The sequence below is a fragment of the Mirounga leonina genome, unplaced genomic scaffold (genome assembly GCF_011800145.1).
Source record: "Mirounga leonina isolate KUSES-001 unplaced genomic scaffold, KU_Mleo_1.0 Mir_151, whole genome shotgun sequence".
NCBI classification, from domain to species: Eukaryota; Metazoa; Chordata; class Mammalia; order Carnivora; family Phocidae; genus Mirounga; species Mirounga leonina.
The window spans coordinates 79,374,748-79,402,529 of NW_023270377.1; the positions used below are offsets into that span (position 1 = coordinate 79,374,748).

General features: G+C 44.9%; 1 protein-coding gene across 1 annotated transcript in view; it reads right to left on the reverse strand.

Annotated features, from left to right (window-relative positions):
• Nucleotides 1–27,782, reverse strand: part of KIF5C (kinesin family member 5C) — a 148,138-nt gene that overhangs the window by 49,833 nt on the left and 70,523 nt on the right. Inside the window, exons 8-12 of the mRNA XM_035008072.1 lie at nt 25,402–25,526; nt 22,629–22,733; nt 22,107–22,255; nt 14,358–14,506; nt 2,797–2,972 (exon numbers count right to left, since the gene is read on the reverse strand). Coding sequence (XP_034863963.1) covers nt 2,797–2,972; nt 14,358–14,506; nt 22,107–22,255; nt 22,629–22,733; nt 25,402–25,526 — 704 coding nt within the window. The remainder of the gene's footprint in view (nt 1–2,796; nt 2,973–14,357; nt 14,507–22,106; nt 22,256–22,628; nt 22,734–25,401; nt 25,527–27,782) is intronic.

Below are 27,782 nucleotides of genomic sequence, written 5' to 3' on the forward strand. Positions count from 1 at the left end.
TCATGATCCCAGGGTCCTGGGATGGAGCCCCGCATCGGGCTCCCTGCCCAGTGTGAAGCCTGCTTCTCCCTCCCCCACTCCCCCTGCTTGTGTTCCCTCTCTCGCTGTGTCTCTCTCTGTCAAATAAATAAATAAAATCTTTAAAAAGAAAATATTCTTATTCTTGAATTTTCTTATATGTGAAATGGGAGCTGTCAGTTGGTCACTGGCCACCTTTAATTACAAAAAATGTTTTCGTTGCAATGGTAATCAGTGAAATACGGTTTGACATATTTCTACTTACACTTAAATCCTCTCACACATTTCCAACAGAACACTAGTATTGGAGATGAGAAATAAAAGAAACAGTGCCAACACCAACTTGCTCTTCTTATAACCCTGCTTCCAACCACCTCTGCACCGCCCCCATACCACATAAGATGGTGTTCTCCGTTAAGTAAACAGAACCCAGAAGAGAAAGAAACTACTATTTATTGAGCAATTGCTACACACTAGAAGTCTGTAATCCCTCCTGCAACTTTTTGAGGGCACAGATATGAGCCCCATGCTGCAGATGAGAAAAACATCTTCAGCAGGGTAGGCCATTCATCAGTCCAAGCCTCAGCATTATGAAGACACAAGTCTGACTCTAAAGTGTATGTTTTTCCATCACACAGTACTGCCTGGGATAGCACCTGGAGGGACAGGACAGAGGGGCAGAGGAGGCGGCTGGGAGGAGATCGTGTAGTCTTTCTACCACCACATTCTAATTAGATTCATGAGGGTTGACACGTTCCTCATTTAAAGGGCTAATACCACAGCACTGGGAGTCAGAAGATACACAACCTCGTTCCCCCTCTGCCACCTACAGGTGATACAAACTTGGGCAAGTCACGTAACCCCCACACAACTGGGCGAGCTTCTCACCTGGACCCAGGTACTTTCAGCTCCACCACTCAATAATCTATGAAGATGCCCTGTCCCAACTCATGTTTTCTCAAAGGTATCAAACTACCTATCTCAACAGAAGCATGAAATACCTTCTAGAACCTTTAAGAGGAGGACAAATAAGAATGACAGCTGATAAGACATAATCAGGCAGTCCATGGGTAGAGTCTCTAAGGTCAGACCACCAGCTTTGGTGCCCTCTCTGGCTGAGGCTTGTGGGCTCAGTACTCTCTCAGATCTCAGCAACCCCCTGTGATAGACCACAAATGCTAACCTCAAAATGTGTGCTTTAGAGGGTCTTCAAAGCATGTGCTATAGGAAAATGATATAACAGGAAGTGTCCTAGGCTTGTCATCAGGAGGCAGAGACTCTAGGTTCAGCTCTGCCAGCTACCAACTGAATACCCCCAAGGCATGGCATTTTCCCCTCTCATGACTCAGTCCTCATCGCTACATCTCAGAAGCTGCATTCAAGACCCTAACATTTCTCTCGGATCAGTGAATGCTCCTTATGCTACCAAAGTAGATGATCCCAATTCCAACTATGGCAGGAGTCTATTCATAGAAAACAAAGTATAGAATCAGGTTATCATCCCTCATCCAAAATTCTTTGGTTTTACTAAAGTGAACCCATCAATTTTAAAATGAAAAAGAAAACTGCAGTATGTTTAAACAATAGCATTTCTTTGGAGAAATCAAGAACTTGCATACACTGTTAACTTACTACTGATCTTTTTCTCTTACTTTGACGTTTTGCATAATCATATCTGGTTAGAAATGGAAGGATAACAGTATGTCAAGTGCCTAAAGGGCAATTAACCCAGCTCTCACGGGTGTGAATATCTCATTAAATAGGTTACCAGAAGGGTAGGGTGCCCCCAGTTTACCGCTGTGGTTACCATGTGAATTCCCAGAGTCACAGATAAGCAGAACTAGCCTCACATTTTGCTTGTAAAGGTGATGCAGACTGAGCTTCACTCAGAATAGATAGGCCTATAAGATTAATGACAATGTTAACATAACAAAGCTGTTTCAGCCAAACCGGAGGTGTCCCCAAGCACTCTGAGCCGAACCACAGCAGAAAAGATGAAATCAGACTAAAAATACCAGCAACCGTGATGGAATGAACTGAAAGGATTTAGAATATTCCAAGGGCAATACGCCAAGATCACGTGAGACATCAATTTAATTTCCTATGCCTCTGGTATTCCTAACCCAACCTTCACTGGGGATGAACGATATACACTGTTCTCCACGGTCTCTTTTCCTCTGGTCCAACTTGTACATTTACATGACTATTTGAGTCCCAAAAGTTTGCCATAAAATTGGACTAACTGGACAGCATGTTCAAACTACTTCATTCAAGAGTATGCCCCTGAAAACGGATTTACCGGTAAAGAAAAAGCTGTCAGACCACACGCCACTACCACTGGTTCCTCATCCCAGGGCCTGAGAGCTCCATGATGAAAGAACACATTTAGCTTTAGGAGACACCACCCTGCCCCTACAGCTGGCACTACTGTTGAAGTTTTCAAGAGGTGAAGCACAGGCCCAGAGAAAAACAGAAGGGACAATTAAACGAAGATCATGCACACTCACACCACCCCCACTCTCATGCCGTGATTAGCCCCGGTCCCATGTCCAGAAGTGAAGACTAGCTCTCTATCTAGACCAACTCTCTAGTCTTCCAATCAAACTTCCATGGAAGTTTCCATTCCACAAGATTCAAGTTCCCTGAGTCTGCCCAATCGAGAGCTAGGGTAGATATTGGGAAGCCATGGGGCTTGAAGCTGCTTCTGGCCAATAGCTCTAGGACCTGCCACCTTTAGTCTAGGTGCCGGAGTGAGGACTATAATCTCTGGCTACAGACCTTATCATCCAGCTGTCTGTAGAGACTGGAGATCTCCTCATCATACTTCTCCTTCTCCTCTGCAGAGATGCCAGCAACAACAGGAGCAATATTGTCTATGATGGGGGTGTTATCACAGGGCTCCAGGGTCTTCTGGTCCTTAGCACTGATCTGTTCATCCTCAGGCACAGCTTCTCCTGCAAAGCACAAGAGGATTTGGGGATTGAAGAAATTCAGCATATAACTCTATAGGAAGAGTTCCAAAAATAGCCACTCCCTTGAAAAGACACAGAGGACACAGTAAAGAGTTACTGTAGAGCGTTGGAGCTTGTGTTCTTTCTATCTGACAAGAAAGGTTGTAGTTAACTGACCAAAACTAGTCTAAGGAAGAAGATGGCTATATAATACTTCCTCTCTCGTGATGCATCACTTAAGTACACTGGCACTACCAACCACTCTTAACTAATACAGCTTGCAGTGACATCCAGAATTTTTTGCATACACTTTCCTTTTGTTGGGGAATATTCTGGGGTTTTACTAGAATCACATTCTATCTGGTGGTTGATTCACAGGGAAACAGACCTCTGAGGCATCCTAATTACCAATTAATCGGGTTACCATTTCATTAGGAGAAACAGCCAAATCAAAGAAATTCACCACTGTTGAAGAGAACACTGCAGGGCCATAATCCTCTGAATTTCAGAATCTCCAAAACTGAAGGAGAAAACCAGGGTAACCCTGGAACCAGGAGCTCTGACTGACATCGCACAAACACACATTCTACTGCCATCCGCTCCCCTAGGAGGTCAGAATTAATCGGCTCATCTGGAGAGTTCAAATGGAATAATTTCTTATGATGTCAAGTAAACCCACGAAAAAAAAAGCAGCCAATCCAGAATATCGTGCAGAGACCCTGCATACCACTTCTCAGTTTGCAGACTAGCACATACCACTTCTCAATCTGCAGAGCAGTGTTTGTCCAGGCCTTTGAAGGAAGCATTAACAAACCTGACTATTCAAATTGAGGGGGAAAAGTGAAGTTCTCAAGCTGGTCACTGGGAAGCCCCAACAAGAAAATCACCTTGTAAAGACAGACTGCATAAAAAGGAGTCTATGAAAACCATGTGGCCCAACTGAGTCTCTCAAACATCTTTTTGGAAAGCAAACCAAAACCAAGTACACTTTTCCATCACAATGTTTACCATCAACTTCATACTCAGTTTGCTACAATCAGTGAGCATCTGCAATGTTCCAAGCCTCACCCGGCTCTCAGCCCATAAAATGCATTTTGTGGAAAGTCCCCAGGAAAACTGCCCTAAGACAAAGGGAATTTCTCAAAAAAACAAAACAAAACAAAAAAAAAACCCACCCACCCACACACAAAAAAACAAAAAAACTGGATCCCCTCATCTGTGGCTTCATTAGCAGTATGCATCATGCCTCAAGGAAGCAGCTTGAACATTGTACACATTTATCTCAATATAAACAAAACACTCTGTGATGGGTTAGCTTTGCTGCTTAAGATTTCATTATCTCACCTGATAATTACAAAATGGTAGGAAGGCCTCCCTGTCACATAAAATTAACATCCAGTGATTTCGTTTTTGTATCACAGTTCCATTTGAAGCAGAACCTGGAATAAAGTATTCCTTTGCTGAATATAAGACTGAGTCAACCCTTGTTTCATCTGAAGCTCAACCAGACCGTACTGTACCTACGCCTTTTTCTAAAATTATTGACCTGAGACAAAACCAGAATATCAGAGTAGCCTTTGAACTGAACCTGAACCAAATCAATATTTCATTCAGTTCCAATTCCTAGTTTAAAACATCCATCAACGACCTTAGTGTGCAGACTGGATTTCATCCAATTAAAGGATGTATATTCTCTACAGTCTGCTAAATCCACAGGCTATAAAAGCAGTACCATGTTCTAGTTCCCAAGGATTTTTTTTTTTTGCTTAAATATATATATCTATCTTTTTCTAACCACAGATTACATACACAAAAACTATAAAGCCCTCCTTCACCCCTACCTCCCAATTCTGTTCCTTCTCCAGAGAAATTGACCACGAACATTTTCATAAATCTTTCCCCTATTTGGGTTATGACCATATCTCTAATTTTTCAGCTCTACCTTCTGAACTTTGTGAACAGGGCAATCCAGTGCAGCATGAATTTTATCTTTCAGCTTAAGCATGATGGTGAAATTCTTAACAGTACTAGACCAGAAACCAGGCAGAACATAGTCCTATTATCCTACGCCAACTGGCCCCAAGTGCAGAGGTGAGATACAAACACAGCTGGAAGAGACCCAGTCCCCGTGTTTTTTGGTTCCACGTGGCTGAGAGTCAGCGCCACCACGAGGCTGGAGTGAGCCAAGGAGCCCAGGGATGAACCCCTATAACCCAGCAGCAAGTGACCCTAAATCTGCCCTCTTGTCCCACTGAGGAATCACAGCATCACTGAGTACCAGAGTTGTCCAAGAATAGCGCAGTCCATCAAGCCAGCCAACGCTGCTACAAGGCACCCTGAGAGTAATCAACAAACCGCATAACATCTCCAGTGCTGTGGCAGGACGCTGAGCCACACGGCACCTTCTCACTGACTAATTAATCACAAGCCCATCTCCGGCTTCACCTCTTGGTTTGCCTTTTCCGTAAAGGAAAAAATAAATAAATAATGCCTTTAACACGGCATTGTTTTAAAGATTTAATTAACATAGTATATGTAAAAAAACCACACACACAAAAGGTATTATTGTTTAAGGTCCATCTCTGACCCCATCCTCTCCCTAACAAACTGTCAACTCTTCAGGCTTTGCAGATATTTTTACTTATTCTGAGATTATTGTTCCTGAGGTCTTCATAATACCTTCGTGGTTGTAGCTCAGTTCCAAAAATAAAACACAATGTAGCTATGCCAAGTCCCTTTCAGCTTTATTTTTATTATTACTAAAACAATATTCGAAACCTACAGCAGACTTTCTGGTTTCTCTTAAACAATTCTACGAATCAAAGCATCAACATGTCCCCTACAAAGCTGCATCTAAACAAGGAGCTCTTCCCAGTTTATATTCCAAAGGTCAGGCAGTCAGGATTATTTTTTACAGCAACCGTTCAGGCCGAGAACAAAGCAGCAACAAGCAGGAACAAAAGCAGCAGGCTTCTGTGGGAGAGCACAGCTCCTGCCCAGAGAGGAACCGAGGGCTGGTTTCCCTAAACACTGCTACCCTTCAAAGGACCGAGGAAATGACTTCCAGAAGCGTCCCTGCTAACTACACTGTCCAGCTCACAAACACGCCTGGGGATTGTAAATTCCCAACGCTATGCAAGACCTGACACTCGGCAATCTGTCTCCATGGCAATCTCGCCACGTTAATCGTGAATATTCCCTGCACTGCAGTGGACTGAGTCTCCAGAGAAGCCCCCACGAGGCGATTATGGAACAACTGATTGTAACAAGGCAGACAACAGCTGCAAACAAACCCTGGAGGAAAAAAAAAAAAAGTCCTAAAATCTGGTGGTGGGGGACCGGAAAAGGACCACCAAATGAAGAGGCGCATCTATTTTTATTTTTAGTCCCCTTTTTGCATTAAAAGCAAATTTCTCTTAGTTCATGCCCTGAGGTTTTATACCTGCTGTCCATAGGGAAAGAGCTTATAATACTGTAAAGCATCTGATTTCCTACAACGAAGGCTCCCCCCACGCCCACTAGAAACCTTTCCCTTCTTTAAATAAGCATTCTGGCATTTCCTATTGTCAGATGTAATTACCTTTAAGGACTAAAAAGATTTGTGTGTACACAGGACCATTCACTTGGAGCATACCTACATGGTTTGCAGAGCATTTTAATTATAAAATGAAAACCTCCCGAGGGCATAAATAGCGTTTCTACAAAAAAGTAAAAATCCATCAATTGCAATAAACAAGAATGACAGACTAATCAAAAATACTCGTTAGGGCTATTAGTTAAAAATTCTAAAAAAGGCTTTCTGGTTTTTTGTTTTTTCCAAAAAAAAAAAAAAGAAAGAAAACCATTAGACTGCCAGTAATTCATTAAAATTTCACACATGAAATAGCAACGAGCTAGTTATCCTTTTCATAAATTGAGTCCCTAAAGCCTCTGGAGGACATAGAAAGGTAATTGCATTCTCTCAGCAACTCCAGGGGCAGAGATTGGCTGGTCACTCACAGCTTCCGTCAGAAACCACAGCAGATCAGGCAAAGGACGGGCTTTCTTTTAATACCAATTAAACAGGCCCAGTGGCGGACCTAATGGTAGGTAATTTCTATATCAAAGAAACTAAAAGGAAATCTTTAAGTTGCCAGATGGGTAAGAGCAGCTGGATGTCAGTACATAAATGTGAGGTTTAAAAAAAAAAGAAAAAAAGTCATTCCTTTATGGGATTATTTTGCACACAAATAGCATCTCTCACCTTAGTTCCTAAAAATATTGTAAGCAGTTTAAGACATTCTCTAATCCCTTCTAATTTTCTTTTTTTTTTTTAGATTTTTTTTTTTTTAATTTATTTGACAGAGAGATAGCGAGAGAGGGAACACAAGCAGGGGAGTGGGAGAGGGAGAAGTAGGTTTCCCACGGAGCAGGGAGCCCGATGCGGGGCTTGATCCCAGGACCCTGGGATCATGACCTGAGCCGAAGGCAGACACTTAATGACTGAGCCACCCAGGTGCCCCTAGAGCAATTTTCTAATAAACTGGTCACCCAGGACTCTGAAATCTCTCTACAGTCCTGACCGCTTGAATAGCCCCCACCATTCTCTTAGCGGTCAGTATTTCTATTAGTGTTTGGCTGTACTCTCAAAAGAAGAGCACCTAACAAATCAGATGTCTCAGATGAAAGGCTGACTTCTGAGCGGGAGAGAGGAGGGCACCATCTTCCATATCTTTAATGCTAAAAGAGCAAATTGTGTGTGCCACGGAGGCCACCCGGTCCCACAAAGCCCGGGATCAGACTCCAGGTTGCAGATTTAGCCAGTTAGGTAAACCAAGCCTGATGGCCTGGCAGGGTTTAAATTGTGAAGAACAAGTCTGTTCTAGAGATTGCCGATTTTTCCACACCTTCCCAGTCTGTGATGAAATCATTTCTTTGCATGACTTCAGCAGATGGGGTAAATCTACATCCATTCTGTTATTTAATATTATATTTAATTATTCAACAGACCCTGCAGATGAGCCCTATTGTTGGGTCATTTCCCTGCACTTCTGACACCTGGATTTTCAGGGACTCCTTTTCTGACTTAAGCCCCTGTAAAACGGGATTGCTTTTTTTTTTTTAATGGTTCAAAAATTTATTTTCCATTTTATGGCCCTTTTAACATGGACATTTTTTAAATTATGGTAAAATATACATAACTTAAAATTTACCATTTTAACCATTTTTAAAGTATATAGTTCAGTGGTGTTAAGTATATTCACATTGTTGTGCAACCATCACCATAATCTCCAGAAATTTTCCATCCTGCAAAACTAAAACTCTGTTCCCCTTAAAAAGATCACCTTATTTTCCCCTCTACCCAGCTTCTGGCAACCACCATTCTACTCTCTGTCTCAATGAATTTGACTACTCTAAATACTTCATATTAAGTGGAATCATACAATTACTAGCCTTTTGTGTCTGACTTAATTCAGTTAGCATAATGTTTATACCTTATTTTAGTGTTACAAAAATTAAATCAATTTGACAATGCTTAAAAAACTGCTATATGTAATACAGATCTTTTCAAGGTGCTCAGTAACTAATTAATATCACACACAGTCACCTCTTAATATCAAATACCAACTGTTAGTTGATATTTCAAGGCCCAAGTGTTTGTTCATAAGAGATATAATCTCACTTACATGGCTTACATATTCTTTTTTTTAATTATGTTATGTTAATCACCATACATTACATCATGAGTTTTTGATGTAGCATTCCATGATTCATTATTTGCGTATAACACCCAGTGCTCCATTCAATAGTGCCCTCTTTAATACCCATCACCAGGCTAACCCATCCCCCCACCCCCCTCCCCTCTAGAACCCTCAGTTTGTTTCTCAGAGTCCACAGTCTCTCATGGTTCATCTCCCCCTCCGATTCCCCCTCCTTCATTTTTCCCCTCCTACTATCTTCTTTTTTTTTTTTTTTTTAACATATAATGTATTATTTGTTTCAGAGGTACAGGTCCGTGATTCATCAGTCTTACACAATTCACAGCGCTCACCATGGCACATATCCTCCCCAATGTCTATCACCCAGCCGCCCCATCCCTCCCACCCCCCACCCCTGGTTGCTGGAGTGGTGGGGGATTGCTTTTTAAAGGACAATATTCAAAGAAGTATCAGAGAAGAGGGCATGTGTAAAGACTGATCTGGCAGCAACAGGGAACTGTGGGCCCATCCCCCTTCTGAGGGTCATGGCCCTGGGCCCTCAGCCCTCCCTCCCCAAACTCCCCATCAAGAGTCTTCCGGATGTACTGGGGGGACAGGGCAGGGTGAACTGGGAGCCATTATTCACTCTGAATGCAGCTATCTAAATCTATCCCCATTTGTAAGATTGATTGTTCAAGTCATTTCCATGTATATAATGAACAAACAACAGAGCTGGAAAAAAGAAAACAATCCTGCTTCCGACAACTGCCCACTCCATCTATCTGTCCTTAAGCAGGTAGGCTGAACAAAATCCCTGAGGCTGAAGCTGCCAACAGAGCTTCCAGATTCCAAGGACTGTCAATCGATTTCAGCCCACAAGATGTCACTAGCAGATTGTACTGAACAGGTGTTTTTCAGTCACTCCACACCCATTCTCCTTTCAGCACCACAACTTCCTTATGAGCAATTACCTCTCCCAGCACATGCAGGATTTGTCAGAGGACACAGCAGAGGGCCCCGGGCTTCCTCAACCAAAGCACACCACCAAGCACAGTTATCTCCCTTCTCTCCTGGGCCTCCCTACCCATCCAGATAATGTAAGGAAGGGGGAGAAAACTCAAGAGGGGACTCACGCCAGGTGTGGCCCCTTATGAGCCCTGCATCTCTGTAGCAGTCCCAGCTTTGCTGGATGAGGCTGGTTGCTCAGCTGTCCTTTGGTTCTGTGAGTCATTCACAGACTTCTCATGCTTTCCTGTTTTGTTTAACCTAAGCAGGGTCAATTCCTATCCCGTGTAACCCAAGGAGCCTGGCACTGTGGGGAGTGGAGTGGCTCTCCTTATTCCTTCTTTATAAAAACAAGGCATGACCTCCCTTTAAGCGAGCACGCATATGCCCTGAGCCTTGCCTTAAAGCCAACGGCAGAAATGAATAAAGGCTGGGTGTAATTATATACATTACAAGTCAGCGGCCATATTCTGAGAATCAAGTTCTACTATGTCCAGAGGAGAAAACTGCCAGGCTCGCATTTTGAAGTAGCCCATGAAGCTAGAAGGAGTTGAAAATTGGTAGTGGTGGAGGTCTGGGGCAGAACTAGCCTACAGGCATGGAATAGGGTAGTATTTCACACCTTTTGAATGACTTTGGGCTGGGAATGCTCTCTCCTGCAGCACAGTCCCATTACCACCAACTGTATCAACTTCTTCACTTTCCATGGCCTGCCTGGACCCGATATGCCATTGTGACATCGTGTTCTTTCATCCTCTGACTCCCTGGTTTTCCTACCTCCGTCTACAGAACAGCAGAAAGGGGAAAGCACAAGCATGCGTATACACGCACACTTTTTCTCAGCTCCACTCCTTCTCTCTTGCTCTTCCACAGCTAGAGCAGCCAAAGTTTTAGAATTATAAACACACCATGCAAAGATGGACCTCTCTTTCCCAGCGGAGAATGCATACAATGGGTAGTGCTGCTTTCAGTTGTTCAGCCCACAATGTGGAAACATCAACACCCAGGATTCACTGAGGTGAGCTCAGTGGCTGCCTCCTACAAGTTCAGAGCCAATGTGTGGGTCAAATTCCAAAAGAAAGCTGGAAATACCCTGTCACTTGGGTTTTAGTGGAGGGCACCACCTCTTCCCTACTTCACCTCTCAAAATCCCAGCTCTCCAGTTGACACGACGAACCAGCCATGCTCTCATGACGATGAGGAATTAGGCCTGGTGCTCGGGACACTGCTAAGGAGTTTCCGGTCCCTTCTTTCCTGGTGTGGCATTTTTCATGCTCCTCTAACTGGCCTGAACACAAACCACTCGGGCCATGTGCAGACTGCACAGACCGTGGAGAGACAGTGAACCTGCAGAAGTTGCCTTATGTTCAGATCCCTGCTCCGTCAGTGACTGAGCCACCTCGGGTGGGCCTTCTAGCTTGTTGAAACCTCAAGGGCTGCTGGAGGACTAAATGCCCAGCCTAGGCACATAACAAAAAGCTGGGGGTTGTTTTGTTGTATGTGGGACATAGTCAGTCCTTGAGACAGTCCTTCACTCACAGCTGCTCCAAGGACCAGCTCCAGGATGCCACCACCTGCCTCGCTTCCAGCCTCAAATTTGTATCACTGAAGTTGGTTCTCCACATTTGAAAACTTCTGCTTTCAGAAAAATTATCCTTTTTTTTTTTTTTTAGATTTTATTTATTTATTTGTCAGAGAGAGAGAGGGAGAGTGCACAAGCCAGGGGATCAGCAGGCAGAGGGAGAAGCAGGCTTCCTGCCAAGCCAGGAGCCCAATATGGGGCTCGATCCCAGGACCCCGGGATCATGACCTGAGCCCAAGGCAGACGCTTAATGGACTGTGCCACCCAGGTGTCCCCCCCAAAATTATCTTTAAAACATAAATGTTAGCTTGGCAGGACAGGAGAGCTCTGCAGATCCCCTTCTCTATTACATTCACTCAGTGATTACATGGTCATCGTGGAGGGGGGGGGTCTCTCTCAAGACTCTCTCTCCCTCTTCTCTTCCCTCTCTCTACAGAGGCCCTTACCCCTACCTATGCCTTTATGTACTTCCTAAAGCTCAACTCACATTTCTTTCCCTAGCTCAGCCAGTGCCTCTGAGCTCTAGACCCTTCGACCTAACTTCTTATTTGACATTTTCACCTGGATGTTCCACAGGCACCTTGAACTCCCCTCCACATCTCCGTTGTCTCTAGTCTGGTTCTTCTCTGGCGTTTCTTTTCTCAGTGAATGGTTCCACCCTCCATCCAACACGGCAAGCAGGAAAACCTGGCACTCTATCTCTCTATAGCCAGCTCCTCACCAAGCCCTGCTGATTTTACCTCCTAAATACCTCTCTGGTCCATCCATGTCTCTCCCTTGCCATTGCCCTGTCTCTCAATTCAACTACTGTAACCTCATCTCTGGAAGACCATCCTTGTTCCTGGCCCTTCTCCTACCCTCTCTAGTCCATTCTCCAACACAACCAATGGATCTTCAAAAATGCAAATCTTATCGTATGATATTCAGTTGAATATCCTTGAAGGCTTCTCATTGCTTCCTAGATAATAACCAAAATCCTGAACCAAAACTGTTTAGCCCTGCACAGAAGGCCTGCCTACCCCTCCCACCCAACTCAGGCCAGTACTGCCCCGCCCAGCTCACCACACTGGCCTTCCTGCTGCCAACCCCCTCAAAGTTGCCCCTCGGGATGTTGTAAATGTGGCTTCCTCCACACCAACCCCCACTTCTACCTTGCTGCTCCTAACTGCTCTCTTTCTCTCAGAGCTTATTCCCTAGGTTGCTTACTCCCTAGGTTGCTTACCGGGGGAAACCTTCACTAACTTCACAGTCAAGGTCAGGGCCCATTATAATAACTTAGTACCTTATCCTTTCCCTTTTTAGTATGCAGCATAGACATGTTTATTGATTGTGGCTGGAGTCTGTCTCCCCCATCAGACTGTAAGCTCTGTAAGGGCAGAGACCATGACTGACGGCTCACCCTTTCCACTCCAGCAATGGATTAAACACATGCTTACATAACACACATCTATGAAAGTCTATCATGTGCCAGAAACCATACATGAGTTTTCCTAAATTATGTATGTAAGGGCTTATGTAGGATCTCACCCTGTGGGACATGGAAAACAGTGTACTTCTAAGTAGATCTGCAAGGTGGATGAAGTGGGACAAATAATTAAAATGATGCCAAGTTAAAAGTCCAAAAGCAAGGGGAGAGTGCCAGGCAGGAGGGTGAGTTAGGCAAACAGGGCAGCAGGCCAACCCCAGAGGACAGAGTTGGTGGAGGTATGGAGGATTGCAGGGTGAGAGCTTGGCAAGGGACAGGACAGAAGAGAAAACAACGAGGCTAGTTGCCCACTGCTCAGTGTTCTAAGGCTAGCCCCACTCTCTGTACCAAAAGGTGTTACTGAATGTTCCAGTTGCCCAGCAGAGAACTGACCCAAGAGGATCCCAGAAATAGAACAAAATTTCATACGGCCGCTCCTCACCTTGCCAACCATTCCTCCCTACTCTCCTAACTCCTGCCAAATCGCAAGGAATCATCCACCAGCCCCAGGTGCTGAATTATTCAATTATTCTAGCAGCTTTCAAAACATGTGTGCAGCTAGAAAATCTCCCAAAAAGAATTGTGTTATTTAGGCTACTAGGTCATTTCTTGAACCTCTTTTGAATCCTGTTTTGCTTCGCAACTGTTTTTCCATTGAATAGTAGGTCATTGGCACCCCACCTTTCCTAGCAAAAAACAGTGGCAAACATAGAATCACAAGAAGATCTGCCATGAATTCTGCAGTTACACACAGGCGGGTCCCGCCCCCATCCTGCCTGCAGTCCCCAGGCTCCCATGCTCGCCCCAGAGACCAAGGTCTACGGCAGTGCCTGAAATACATAGTGGACACAACGGCAAAGAGTCTGAATCTCCAACTATCCACTCTGCCCCTACAAACACACCAACCTGCCTATTTCTGTTAAAAAAAAAAAAAAAAAAAAAGACTTATACCTTCTAATTCCATCACAATGCTAAAATTTCCGAAATAATCTGTCTGCACTTGGATCTGGAAACCCTCTTCAATGCCTCACCCACAACCCACCCACCCAGTGTGTGTCAGCTCTCTGAGATATTTTCTTTGAGTAAAACAAAGAGAATGTGTTTTGGGGGGGGGAACTAGTCACGAAATAAGCCTATAAGACTCCATTTTAGCACGAAGCTGCTTCAGGAGTCCTCTATTTCTGGCTCTGAAGAAGCAGAGCATGAAGAGCAGTTGGCCTCTCAAAAATGCAAATATTTGCCAGCAGTAACTTTTAACCCCAAGTCAATTACAAAACTCACATAGGAGAGAATGACATTTTTCATTTAATCAAAAGCAGTCTGAGCCACAAAGTCTCAGACACTGCCCTCAAAACCTCAAATGTGGCTACCAGAGAGAATTACACTAACAGAGGAGCATCGCTTTGGAAATAGATTAAGGCAACCTTGCAAATAGTCACTTGCCCACACTAAGCACACCTGTCAGCCAAGGGACGGGGTCGGGGCGGGGCCGAGCTGTGCTAAGCAATGAGAACACATCGCTCATTCACACAGGTGTTGCAAGGAAGGACCAAGCTCCGCCATGATCCCCTCCTTCCCAAGTGTCCCAGGATACCAGCTGTCCCAGGAGAAGGAACACACAGACTCATGCCTCATTCTTCCTCTCCATTCTTCCTTACCATTTCTCCATCTGTTTAGCTCCATCTCCAGATGCTGGATAACGTTCTTCAGAGTCTTGTTTTTCTCTTTCTCTTTTTCGTATTTCTTCTTCCATTCTTCTGCTGTCAGTTCCAGATTCACCGAGACTGTATTCTTGATGGTCTTAGCCCTGGAGTCAAAGACGGAAGGGAAAAATTCTGAGAGTAGCCATTAGCATTAGCTACATCATGAATACAATTAAGCCTCAAATGCTTTCGTATCCGAAGGCTGGGACTGGGGGAGCAGAGGGGACCCTGGGACCTACTGCCTCCTCGCTCTGTTACTGGCACCGCGGCCCTGAAGGCTCCACACTCAGAATTCCCTTTTCTCCTTTCCCTCCTACCAGTCTAAATTCCAAGGCTTTTCCCTTGAATTGTCTCCCAGGGCCACCTTTTTCTGTTCCCCCTGCCACCATCTTCATCTATGTTCTCAGCCCTGACTTACGGTGATGGTCTTTCTCAAGCACTCAGCACCCTTCTCTAAGCATCTTGTATGGCCCTGCCAGGTTCGTCTTCCTAAGAAGGTTCCTTTCTATCTTAACATTTAGGAAACACTGGGGTTATACCAAGGCAACTGAGACAAAGTCTACAGCCCTGTAGAGCTTACAGTTTCTCCTACCAATAAACTGACTGAAGTAGTGCAATCAGTTGTTTCTGTTACTCACATTTGGTACCTAAATCATCCCCAATGCATTGAACACATGTCAACACATGTTTCCCGGGACAGGTGGGCCACTTAATGGTTTCAGTCCAGCCAAGGGAAACCAAGGCTCCCCACTGAGCACACACCACCCGCCCCCCGTCACAGGCAGCTGTCACCATATATGAGTAGAGGGCCCACTACTCTCATCCCATGTTTCAAGGAGAGTCAGCACTTGAATATTTTTATTTGTATCTCCCAGTTTCAAACAATTTTCCAAAATAACGTGTAGGGCAAACAAACATGTCTGAGGGCCACCATTTTGTCATTCCCAGTATAAGAGATGGAGTGACTTTCTAGGGCATATGGCTGGGGGGGGGGGGGGCAGGTGATGCCACAGTGGATGTCTGGACAGTTACCCAAGGGAGCAAGTGATGAGAGCAAAGGCAGTGACAGCTCTAGCTGACACCAAAGACAAAGACACGATTCACCTAGTTACCTACAGAAATGAACACACAAGCAGACCTGCCCAGTGAAAAAAGAAACTGACCACGACAGAATCCCACTTATTATTTACTTCATAAGAAGGCAGAAACCTCATTTAAAAATGTGATATCCTGTTTTATTTGCTCTCCACTTTTCCATTTTAAACTCCCACAAGTTCTTGTACTGTCATATTTGCCAGCATTATCTGATGTGTGATTCAGGTTAATTACTGTTGTCAGGAAACGACATTTTGGACATGATTTCTATTTCAGTGAGAGAAATCTCACCAGCCCCCACCAGGGCTACAGATGTCATTCCACAAATTAATTCCTAAAGCAGACAACTAAATAACCCAACTGTCAAAAGAGGAGTGAAATTAAGTCAACGTGAGACTCCACTTAAGAATTAGTAAAATTCGCCCTCGTTCACTGTAGCTTGAGGCTTCTGTCGCCAGAAATGCTTCAAGTCTAATTTTTCAAATCGTGGCCATGTTATTACTACTTCCAGTCCGTGCCAGCTTGCCACTCTCACATCACCTTCAAAATAATGCAGGCGTTATTTTGCCTCTCTGAAGCTATATAGGAATGGCAAGACCACCCAGCCCGACAGTTCAGGGATGCTATCTCCCCGACAGAGGAAAACAAACCAGTGATCTGCAGGAGCCTTACTCTAGCCATAAATTTACTGCTCACTCACCATTTTTATACGTCAATCGCACTGTGACAACATTTGGTTAATCCCAATGTGACCTGATCACTCCCAAAGGAATAGAGAAGTGTCTTGAGGCTTCATTCCCAAACACCCTCAGGTTTTTTAGCCAGAGCCCCCAAGCTGTATATAGAAATAAATGCCTATTCCAGAAGTTATATCCATAGCAGGCACTGAGCAAAATCCTAACCAAGGCTACTTAGGGGAAGACCTTAACTAACCTCATGTATATACCCTAACGGCAAGACCCGCTCAGCGCTAATGAGCCAAATCTTCAGGGTACAGTTATCAGGGTCTCTGCTTTGCAGTTTTTCTTTGTTTCTGTTTGCCTCAGAGAGTCAAGCACTGCTTAAGTAATATATGATCCAGACTTGCCCCAGATATAACATCCTCCTTTCCCCACAGGAAGGGAACCAGGACCCAGTTTTTAAAAGACCTCAATGCTAATGAATGTTAACCACCTTTGAAAAAGAATGTTAACTGGGGCACCTGGGTAGCTCAGTCAGTTAAGCATCTGCCTTCGGCTCAGGTCATGATCCCAGGGTCCTGGGATTGAGCCCCATGTCAGCCTCCCTGCTCAGCAGGGAGTCTGCTGTTTCTCCCTTTCCTTCTGCCCCTCTCCCCTCCTGTTCTCTCTCTCTCAAATAAATAAATGAAATCTTTAAAAAAAAAGAATGGAAGAAAAAGAATGTTAACCACCAGACCAAGCACAGCAAAGAGCAGAGACCACAGTACATCTTCTAACTGAGATCCCCATAGGGAGTCAGTTAGTCAGAAAAGGATTCTTTTAGATATATTTCACTGAGTAGAAGGAAGACCCTGCCCTCCTGTACTCGAGCATTCTATTTCCTGCCCAGCACCTCTAGGTCTCTCTGTCCCTGAATTTGCAGTTTACATGTTCGGAAGCATATGTCCAGGCGTCTAGGACTGCCAACCATGTCCATGTCTACCACCAAGGTTAAGCCCCCATGGGTGACAACACTCTACAGGCATTCTCATAATTTGGCCCTTGAATCAAGCCCTTGTTGAAGAGGGGACTTCCTAGAACTATTTGGTTCACATCACTCTACATGATAAATCCCATCCCCATCCAATTCCTCAATATTTGTCTATACTTATACTTGGGGGTCATAGTTCTAAATCATATACATGTTACATATCACTGGAATCTCTTCTAATTACTTTGGCCTCCCTGGAAGAGCCATAAAGATGTTTGCTCTTGGTATCTTCCAACCTCTTGTTTTCATCATTTTCCTTCCATTATACATTATAACTCTATATGTATCACATGATTGTGGAGACTGGAAAGTCTGAAAGTCACAGGGCAGGCCAGCGGGCTGGAAACTCAGGCAGGGATTGTGAGGCAGAATTTCTTCTTCTCTGAGAAACCTCAGTTTTTGCTCTTAAGGCCTTCAACTGATGGCATGAGGCCCACCCATATTATGGAGAGCAATGTGCTTTACCGAAAGTCAACTGATGGTAGATGTCAACCTCATTTACAAAAAGCTTCACAGCAACACCTAGATTAGTGTTTTATTAAATAATTGAGTACTACAGCCTAGCCAAGCTGACACATAAACCATCACACCTTCTAATGTGTTTTGAGTTCTGGTTCCTGCATAAAACACCTAACCTTCTTCTGGAAACACGACTGATGCAAAGCATCTTCCCATTTCCTGGTGAGGCCATTTTCCTTGCTTGTGAGTCGGGGGTATAAGGGAATGAAAAATTAAAAGCTCTAAATTTTGTGTCTTTTGAAAAGCTCTCGTCTCCTGAGAAACACTGAGAAATGACAGATTTGGATGAGGATTTGGCACCTGGTTAAACCTCCATCACCCACAGTATATCTCCCTCTAAGAGCAAAATTTAACCTTATTGGTGTTTCAGCAACAAGCACTGCAACAGGGAGTGATCTGAGTCTTTTTCCATTTTATGTCAAAAGTATAGCCAAGGGTCTCCCTTGGCCAGAGTGCTCACTCTTACCACTGCAGATAACTTGATATCATGCTCTGGTGGCAAGCACAGCACTCAGGACTAATTGAGCTTCCACACAACTGGGCAAGAGGAGGCAAAATTTAAAAAAAACAAACAAAAGTACATCTCGGAAAAAGAAGAGTATTACTTTCCCCAAATTACCAATTCTCCTCCTTCTACGTACAACATACAAATTAAGCCTTTGAATTATTCATGTTAGATCAATCAAACTCTTTGTGTCAAAGATGTGCTGATTCAGGCCTTCTCCAAATTGATCGGTCTGCCCCCAGGGGACCCCCTTTTCCTTCATTACTCCCCCATCAAGGTACATTAAATAGGCTTCCAAGATAACCGGGTGATTCGAGTTCATACTTCTAAAACTTACAAATATCCTTTTTGAATAGTGCTATGAAAGTACTTTGGAAGAGTAATTGAAGACTAAAAAAAAAAAAATGCTGGAAGCCAAAAGAAAAAAAAAATCAGTGGAAGTGTTCTAATTTGAGTATCTTATCCCTTAAAAGAAGGAAGTGTTCTGTTTTCCCACAGTTCAGCTTTTTGACTCTGGGCTGCCTAGAAATTCAAGTGTCCCCTCCTTAACTAGATTAAAAGCTCTTGAGAGGGGGTGCCTGGGTGGCTCAGTCGTTAAGCGTCTGCCTTCGGCTCAGGTCATGATCCCGGGGTCCTGGGATCGAGCCCCACATCGGGCTCCCTGCTCTGCGGGAAGCCTGCTTCTCCCTCTCCCACTCCCCCTGCTTGTGTTCCCTCTCTCGCTGTGTCTCTCTCTGTCAAATAAATAAACAAAAATATTTAAAAAATTAAAAAAAAAAAAAAAGCTCTTGAGAACACAGAAAATGGCTCCTACTTCTTTACTAGCACAATACTGGGCACTCAGGGTGACCAAAGGACACGGGTCTGACCAAATACAAGAGCCAGAATTCATCCCTGAAACCAAGAAACAGACAGTGTTCCTTTTTCCCTTTTAATTCCAGTGCCTAATCTAGAATCCTAAAGAGTGCTCACTTGGTAGGCTGCTCTCGGGCATTTGTAGACTCTATCATGTTTCCACTGCTTCAAAGGACATACTTTTGTTTTATTCAGGGCATCAATACAGTAAAATAGCCTAGCAACAAACATGGACTTGCTTCATTCACATCCTTGAAAGAACCACATGGGAATAACGAAGGAACCTCATACAGCCCTAAGGTCTGGCCATCCCTGCAACAAGAGCATAATAAACACTCATTACACTGCATTTGAGATGTGCCCAGCAGTCTTTTCTGAGTTCAAAGTGCTTAATCTCATTAGCTATCAGATACGATGTCTAATCCGATGTTCAGACTCGTGTCTGCTGTGTAATTGGGTTCAATGCGTACATTTAACAGTAAAGCAGGTATGGGCCCCATAGAGAAGTTAGACGTCCTTGAAGAATCCATTAACTAACTCAGGGATAGAGGGAGAGGAACCAAACCTCACACCTTTCTAATTATAGGGCTGGAAAACACACCAGATCTAAACCTAACCAAACTTCTGGACATAATGGTGTCACAGTTCAACACCTGCCCTAATGTTCTAAGGAATCCTACACAACAAGCATTTGACTCAACCGTTCATTCATTCGATAAGCATTTATTAAATGACCATCTACTTATACTAGTAGTGCTGGATGCTTGTTGGGATGACTGACGCGGATGATAAACCCCGTTCCTACCCTCATGGAGCCTAGTATCCAGATGACTCTGATAAAAGATGGCAGACCAACCCATTCCAGTTAAAAAAGATAATTGACATCTTATTTTTATTTCCTGGAACCCCAAATTAGCATCAGTATTTCTTTAGTCTTTCATTCTAGAAACCTACTTCTCACTTTACCTCACTCAGTCCGGCCCCTTCTCCCCGAGTCCATCCCATACATTCCATTCCACTCCGTGCAGTCCCATCTGTTCTGGGACCTTCCCAGCCTGCACACTGTTGAAGAGGGAGGCAAAGGGAAACCTGCAACCACCGAACACCCTAACACATGCCAGCCCGCCCCTGTGCTAAGTCAAAGCTGAAGCAACTCATTAACCCTCCCAACAATTCTCAGAGGTAGGCATTCGAGTTCTCCCTATGGACGAGGACAGAGAAGCTCAGAGAGAAGTAAACAGGAGAGAGGAATGGATCGGTGGCAGAACTTGGCTTCAAAACTGGAACTGACCCAGAGGCCCGAGCTCATCGAGGATCCTGATCAAGCAGCCTGCATAGAAGAAGCTGTGGGTCAAATACTACAGTCCCCTACACGTTTAGTCATTTACTGGCTATGTGGGCTCATGCGTGGCACCTAACAGCTTTGAGTCCAAGCCTCAATGTCATCTTCTGCACACACTGAGATAGGAACTGCTACAAGGATTTGCCACTCCCAGCACGTGCTGAGCCCTAGCGATCATGACAATGCTGACGATTGCCTCTCTAAGGTCAGAAGAAAGAAGCTAATCATTTGGAACTTATACTAAGACTCTTCCTATAGACAGCTGCAAATGCCCACTCACAGCAGCAACCTTGAGACAGACAGCCTATGCCCCAGGACAGCCCTGGCTTGCAACGATTCAGATTATTTTTACTTTGCAAGTCAGAAATTTTTTTTAAAGAGATGTTTCCTCCATAAATGCATTTGCTGCTGGTTTGCTCAAACACGTCTTTGGAAAAAAATGTTAAAGCTTAAGATGAAGAAACCAGGAGACACAGGACAGGCAAGCTGATCACCACAGTATTCTGTGTTTCCCATAAGCAGATGCTGGTTTATAGGTATCCCATGACCCTTGAGAAAAGTAGGCGTTATCCTCCTGCAATCCAATGACCTAAGCATTTGACTACTAGAGGAACTGATCTGAGAAGTAAAGGACCCAAATCCAGTTTAAAAGATAGATTAGTTCTACAATAGTTCAATGTAATTATTATTTATTTAGACATCCCACAGGTGCCATGACTGCGTAATTCTATGTTCTGCTGTGGGCTCAGGAAATGACTGGGGTTTAATGCAGTTTAAACAAGCCCTAACAATTTCCCACGTGGCCTGCCCACCCCCATCTGTCCTTTCTCTAGGCATCTTAAACTGTTTCTCAGGCATGACCGCACAACACACTCCCAGGAGGAAGGCAGGGGGAGAGCTCTGTGCATCCGTTTACAAATAAGGCAGGTGAAGCCCATAGAGAACTGGTGACTTCTCTGAAGACTGCACAACTGTTCAGAATTGAACGGCATGGTGGCACTGGAACCCACATGCTGAACTGGCACCAAGGGGCCGTGGCTGGAGGAGGCGGGCTCTGGGCAGCAGGGGGTGCTGGGCAGGAGAGGGCAGGAAGGCCCGCACTAACCCACGCACGTGAATGTTGTCTCGGGATTACTGCACTGTCCTGCCCACCTGTTAGTTCTCCGAGATCCCGGAAATCTCATTCGGACATTTCTGAAGGTGGGAAGATGGCCGCCACTGTGCCCTCTCCTCAGTACCCACAGTGTACCTCCCACTCCCAGGGTTAGTATGAGGATTTCCTTCGCCCCCCCTTTTATATTCACGCAACTACTCTATATTCATCCAAGTTTCTGGCTTTTCTATTAGCAACTCTGTAATGGTTCCCAAGTACTGGAATTAAAGGTAGCTATCAGTCTTGAGCTGAACAAAAGCAACACTCCACTGAATTACCAGCAGTCACATCTATAATAAGTTTCAGCATTTTTTAAAAAATATCATACCTCTGATTGGCATATATCTGTGGATTCTTTTAAAACATAATTATTCTTTTGGCCTCGGCCGACGATGCCTCAAGTTTACAGGCAACACCTGCTAGCTGCAATTTCGTAACGGACTGCTTGCCCCTCCTTCTACATCCTCGCTGACACCAGCCCCTCCCCAACTCACTCAGAGCATGGCAGCGAGAGACCACACCCACCTTTGCCCAAACATCAGTGTTGACTTGGTCTCAGCCTCATTGAAGACAGAGGGAGAACAGCAAATAACGATGGTGGTTCTACAGTTCCCACCCAGAGAGTCCTGAAGAATCCGAGTCATCTTGCTGTCCCGGTATGGCACGTGTGTTTTCTATTTAGGAAAAAAAAAAAAAGTATTGGCTATTACAGCCATTGTCCATTCATAGAGAAAACACAAGTAAGTTAGCGATGGGCACACTGGGCTTAGAAACATGTGTAAAATAAGAATTTGTTGCCCAGTCTTTGGATTTGGCCAACGTTTAGAGTGCCCAGTCTGGGACCTGGGTCATAGGAAATTAGCATCACCATTCATACATTTTAATGGACTAGATCTCCCAGCAAGTAGGATGTCTACAGCCAGGATTCCCTCTGCTCCTTTCCAAAGAAAAACAAACTAATCTCTGGGGTATGTGGCGAAGAGAGGACACAGACCCAAAAAGTGACTTCTCATAATATCATTTAATAGAGGGGATAGGATCACTTACTGTCCCTTCTGCCAAGGCAGAGATCACATTTCCAAGAGCAGACAAAGATTTATTGATATTTTTAGCTTCATCGAGAACAGCTCCCTCGGCACCGGTCTTGCTGACCTACCAGAGAGAAGAGAAAGCAGTGAGCTGCACAGGACAGCAAAAGCACAGAGTAGAAAATTCCAATTCACAGGAGGGCACAGGGCTGGGGATTGAGGGAGGCGGATGTGAATCCTCCTGGAACACAAGAAAAAATAAAAGTAAGTAAAAATCACATTGACCAAACCTTCCCTTGTGCCTGAGGCTGGGGATTTGTTCTGTCTTGTTGTCATTTTCCTCTCAATTAGGTTTTAGGGGAATGGCTGAAATGCCTCCAGGGGTGGAGCTGCAGATGCTTCCCTGGGGGACATCCATCTAGGGAAACCAGGCTCCAAGAGTGCTGTCACTACCGAAAGGCTGGGCCCTGCCAGCCTGAGCCACGGCCTCCTCGCCGCAGGGAGCCCAGGGAGAAGCGTGACGCGAAAACACTGTCCTGGCCACGATGAATGGACATATCGGGGAAGTGTACATTATGAGCTCCACCTTCAGGCAAAGGACAAGAGGTGGTGGTTGGGGGGGGGGGGGTTGTCCAGACTCTCTGCTCCCTGCCTTACTGACTCCGCTAGCAAGGAAAAAGGGAACGACTGTCCAAAAGGAAAGATACCTGGGGGCATCACAAAGTCAAGAAAGTGTATATTACATTGTGGACTTGTCTCTTCTCTCTGCGGCCAGGGGAACCACGTACGGTTCCTCCTCTGCTGTGTTATTCCTGGCAATTTCCTATTGACAGTGTCTGCTCTAGGTAGAGAGCAGTTTACAGATGCCAGGGAGAAAGGGAAGCCAACATGCTCCCCGGCCCGGCTGGCTGGGCAAATGATGCGGGAGGAGCAGCTCCTCTCTGAAGACAGGACGGCAGGGAACTGATCGCAAACTGCGCCAAGACTGACGGTCATGAGGGATAAAGGAGAGACTCCGAGGGATAAAAACGAATGCACATGCAGGCGGCATGATAGATACGCAGCTCTCTGAGAATTGTGTGTGTGTAGGCACCACTGCGGACAGAGAAATCATACAGCTGACGGGTCACCAGTAACAGCCTATTCACACGGTGTGGTTTAAGGGGCTTTCCTATCTGAGCATCTGGACTCCACGAAATATGCAAGACAGGTACAATTGCCTTCCATTTCCACAGACAAGGAAACTCTGAGCTCCAGAGATGTCAAACTGCCAGTCCAAGGCAAGAGCACCATTTAGGGGAGTTGGGGATTAAAGCCCAGAGTTCGTTCTAATAGATCACACTGACTGACACATTCATGTGGGCACATCTAGGGCAAAGGAAGACAGATGGGAGTGAAAGAAACAAAGCACAGGACCACAACTTTAAAATGCCCCACAAATATCATAAGCAATAACCACCGACACTGTGCAGAGGACAGGCCTCCACACTCAACTGGCAGCATGGAGCTGTTTCCAGCTGTAGGCCCCAAATACTCCCTCCGTGCTCGGAAGGGAAAGAGAGCAAACTCGGGAAGAACAAAGGGGCCACTGGGCTCTTTCTCCAGACCCACACAGCTGTTGCAGCAGCAAAGTGCAGCCTGGTTGCCAACGTTCAGTCTAGAACTAAACGATGCTGCTCCGTCTTCCTATTCTGGTGCATGTCTGTTTCATTAAAGTTACAAGCTTGTACCAGTAAAATTTTAGATTCCCAACCAGATAATTTTCCAGGAACAGCCACATGACTCTGCTCATGGCTTTACAGATGTGTACAGGAGAACATTTCAAGTAGCCACTACTTACATGGATGTTAGCAGCCATAACGTGGCGTATAGCAACTCAGCGGTGGGGTGCAGTAAGTGGGGATCAATTGCACAGCTCAGGAGACTGGCTGAGCCTCAGGGCTGGCCCCTGGGGACAGTCAGCACTGTCAGCGATGACAGAGGCCACATGGTATTGTGCACAGGGACTTGCTCTGTGAGGTCGCCCGAGGGAAGCAGTGCCCCCAGGCAGGGTGTGGCAGCAGGAAGCTCTGGCAGCGTGCTATGGAGGTGAGGCTAGGAGGGGGCAGGTAGAAGGTTATGGGGAGCCTGTTTGGTCTAGAGTATGACCTCAGCCAGTGCCTAGGAGAGCATGGGACAGATGCCAAAAGAGAGCCCTGACAAAACCAGAGAGAAGGAACAGGGCTTTGGGCCAAACCCCTGGCTACCCGCCTGGTGTGTGGCCTGAAGGAAGTGGGAGGCTGCCCACGTGAGGCCCTGTCAGACCACACCCACTGCGGAGAGAAGCAGGGAATGCAGGGACAGCCCCAGGTTCCAGATCTTCTATCAGCAAACAAACGTGCCGGGGCAGGACTGCCACGGCCCAGTGGCAAAGTCCGTTTCTGGCCTATTTGAATCTGGTGCAACATGGGGATCTTCCCTTTCCACAGAAGGTCATGTCCCTCCCCCATGTGTACAACTACCTCTGCCAGGCTAAGCGCATACCAGCACTTGCCTAATGTCATCACTGGAGGCCATTAAGCATAAATCCGAGTTGGCATTCAAAGCACCTCCTGTGATGTGAATAGGGAACTTCAGGACCAGAAAAGAGAGCAGGGAAACGAAGGTGAAATTTAACAGCATTTTGGCACAATACCAGAAACTTTAAAAGCTCTTTAAAACCAGGGAATAGAAAGGGTATAAAAATTATACCATTGCACACTGGAGCAAATAACAGGGAAAATTATAGATAATACAAATAAGGAACCAATTACCTTTTCGCTCCCAGCCAAATCAACTAGATAAAGCTTCCCACTGAGCTTTTTTTCGGTCTCTACATTCTCTTGCTTAATATTAATCAGGAAGATACTGTGACTTCTAGAGCTGTGTTCATTCATGTCTGAAAAGGAAAATAGTTTACTGCTCTGCAAAGAATAAGAAGTTTAGGTAGCAAGCCTCTCATCTAAAAAGCACAACAAATCATGCTTAATAGCTCCATTTTTAAAAGTCCAGCCAATTTAAAAAAGTATCTAAGACCACAGTTTCTTTTAAAAAGACAATGAGAGATTTAAAGTAGCTTCACATGGCAAAGAAATTAAGAATCTTAGTGGATGGCTCAAGAGAACAGATTCTCTAGCTTTGCCTGCAGTCCCCATGGACCCTCGGCCTCACAGTGCTCACAGCTGGAGCGCCTGGGTGGCTCAGTAGGTTAACCGTCGGCCTTCGGCTCGGGTCATGATCTCAGGATCCTGGGATCCAGCCCCGTGTCAGGCCCCCTGCTCCAAGGGGAGTCTGCTTCTCCTTCTCCCTCTGCCACCCCCTTGCTTGTGCTCTCTCACTCGTGCTCTCTCCCTCTAATATATACAATCTTTAAAAAAAAAAGAACAAAGAGCTCACAGCTTCCTCCCCCCTCACCTTTAGTCCCTCAGCCTTGGTCATCATGGTTAGGACCCAGTGTATTCCGTCTTCATCATGTGTGTAAGCCTTGCCTTATCCATAATATCACAAGCTTTCTTAAGGAAGGATTATGACCTTAAGATTTAAGACTTCTTTTTTTCCTTAAATAGAGTTCTATAATCCATACTAGGCATGTTGAAGGTCTCAAAGATTAAATATGCTTCATTAGTACCGAGTACTAGAAATAGAAATCTTTTTGGGGGCACCTGAGTGGCTCAGTCATTAAGTGTCTGCCTTCGGCTCAGGTCATGATCCCAGGGTCCTGGGATCAAGCCCCACATCGGGCTCCCTACTCAGCAGGAAGCCTGCTTCTCCCTCTCCCACTCCCCCTGCTTGTGTTCCTGCTCTCGTTATCTCTTTCTCTGTCAAATAAATAAATAAAATCTTTAAAAAAAAAATAGAAATAGAAATCTTTTTGGACCCTGGTCTCTGTTAACTAGGCAAGCAGAGATCCTAGTGATAGTCTTCTTCAACCCCCACTAGCAATCATTTCTTAAAACCAATTTTCTAGGCACCCTTGTCCAAGATGGCTGAAGACTAATGCTAGACCTCAAGATCATGAGTTGGGGTGCAGGACTTAAAGAGGAATATCAGTCTCTTATCTGGTATGTGGAAAACAACAAGAATGCAGACAATGATTGATTCCAACTGGAGTCCAACAAGGAAGGGACTCAGTGTTTTGGAAAAACTCCTCAACTATGAGTCTGACATGAAGTTTGACATTCCTATCACATATCCTACTATGGCTCCAGAAATTACAGCCCCTGAACTCAATGGAAAAACAGCAAAGATGTATAAGGGGTGACAAAATATGCCTGACCGAGCACTTTAAGCCTTTGTGGGCCAGGAATGTGCCCAAGTTTGGACTAGCTCATCTCATGGCTCTGGGGCTGGTTCCATGGCTGGTAATGGAAATCCCAATCTTATTCAGAAAGGTGTGTGACCCGGTGTAAAGAGAAATGCAACCAATGAAGGATGAAGCCACTAAAGCAAGACAGAAGGACCTTTGATAGGCTATGTTCCTGTTTTCTGTGCATCACTCTTACTCATCCAACTGCTTCCCCTCATACCTCTTCACCCATAATTGTTACTAAGTAGCTGCTTCAGGCATTGCTGAAAAAATAAACAACAGTATTGCTACTGAATTTCTAAGACTACAGAGGGAGGGGAAAGACTGGGGCTTTGGAAAACCAAAAGGCAATTTATATCTCCTCCCTTCCCCAGGTGGAGCAACGAGAATTCCAGGAAGGATAGGAGGTGCTGAAAGTAGGTACATAATCTTTCTGGTTTCTGGAGATAACTTGTGAATAAAAGCTGCTTCCTCTGGTGGCCCCCCCAAAAATCTTTCCAGAATATATGGGGGAAAAAGTTAAAGATTCCACAAAAATTATGTTGGAATTAATAAATGAATTCAGCAAAGTTGCAGGATAAAAAAGCAATGTAAAAATCAGTTGCATTTCTATATACTAACAATAAACAATCTGAAACGAAAATAATTTCATTTAAAATATCGACAAAAAGAGAAACACCTGGGTGGCTTAGTCTGTTAAACATCCGACTCTTGATTTTGGCTCAGGCCATGATCTCAGGGTCATAAGATCGAGCCTGGCTTCGGTCTCCATACTGGGCATGGAGCCTGCTTGGGATTCTCTCTCTGCCCCCACCCCGACTCACGCACTCTCTCCCTCTCTCTCTCTAA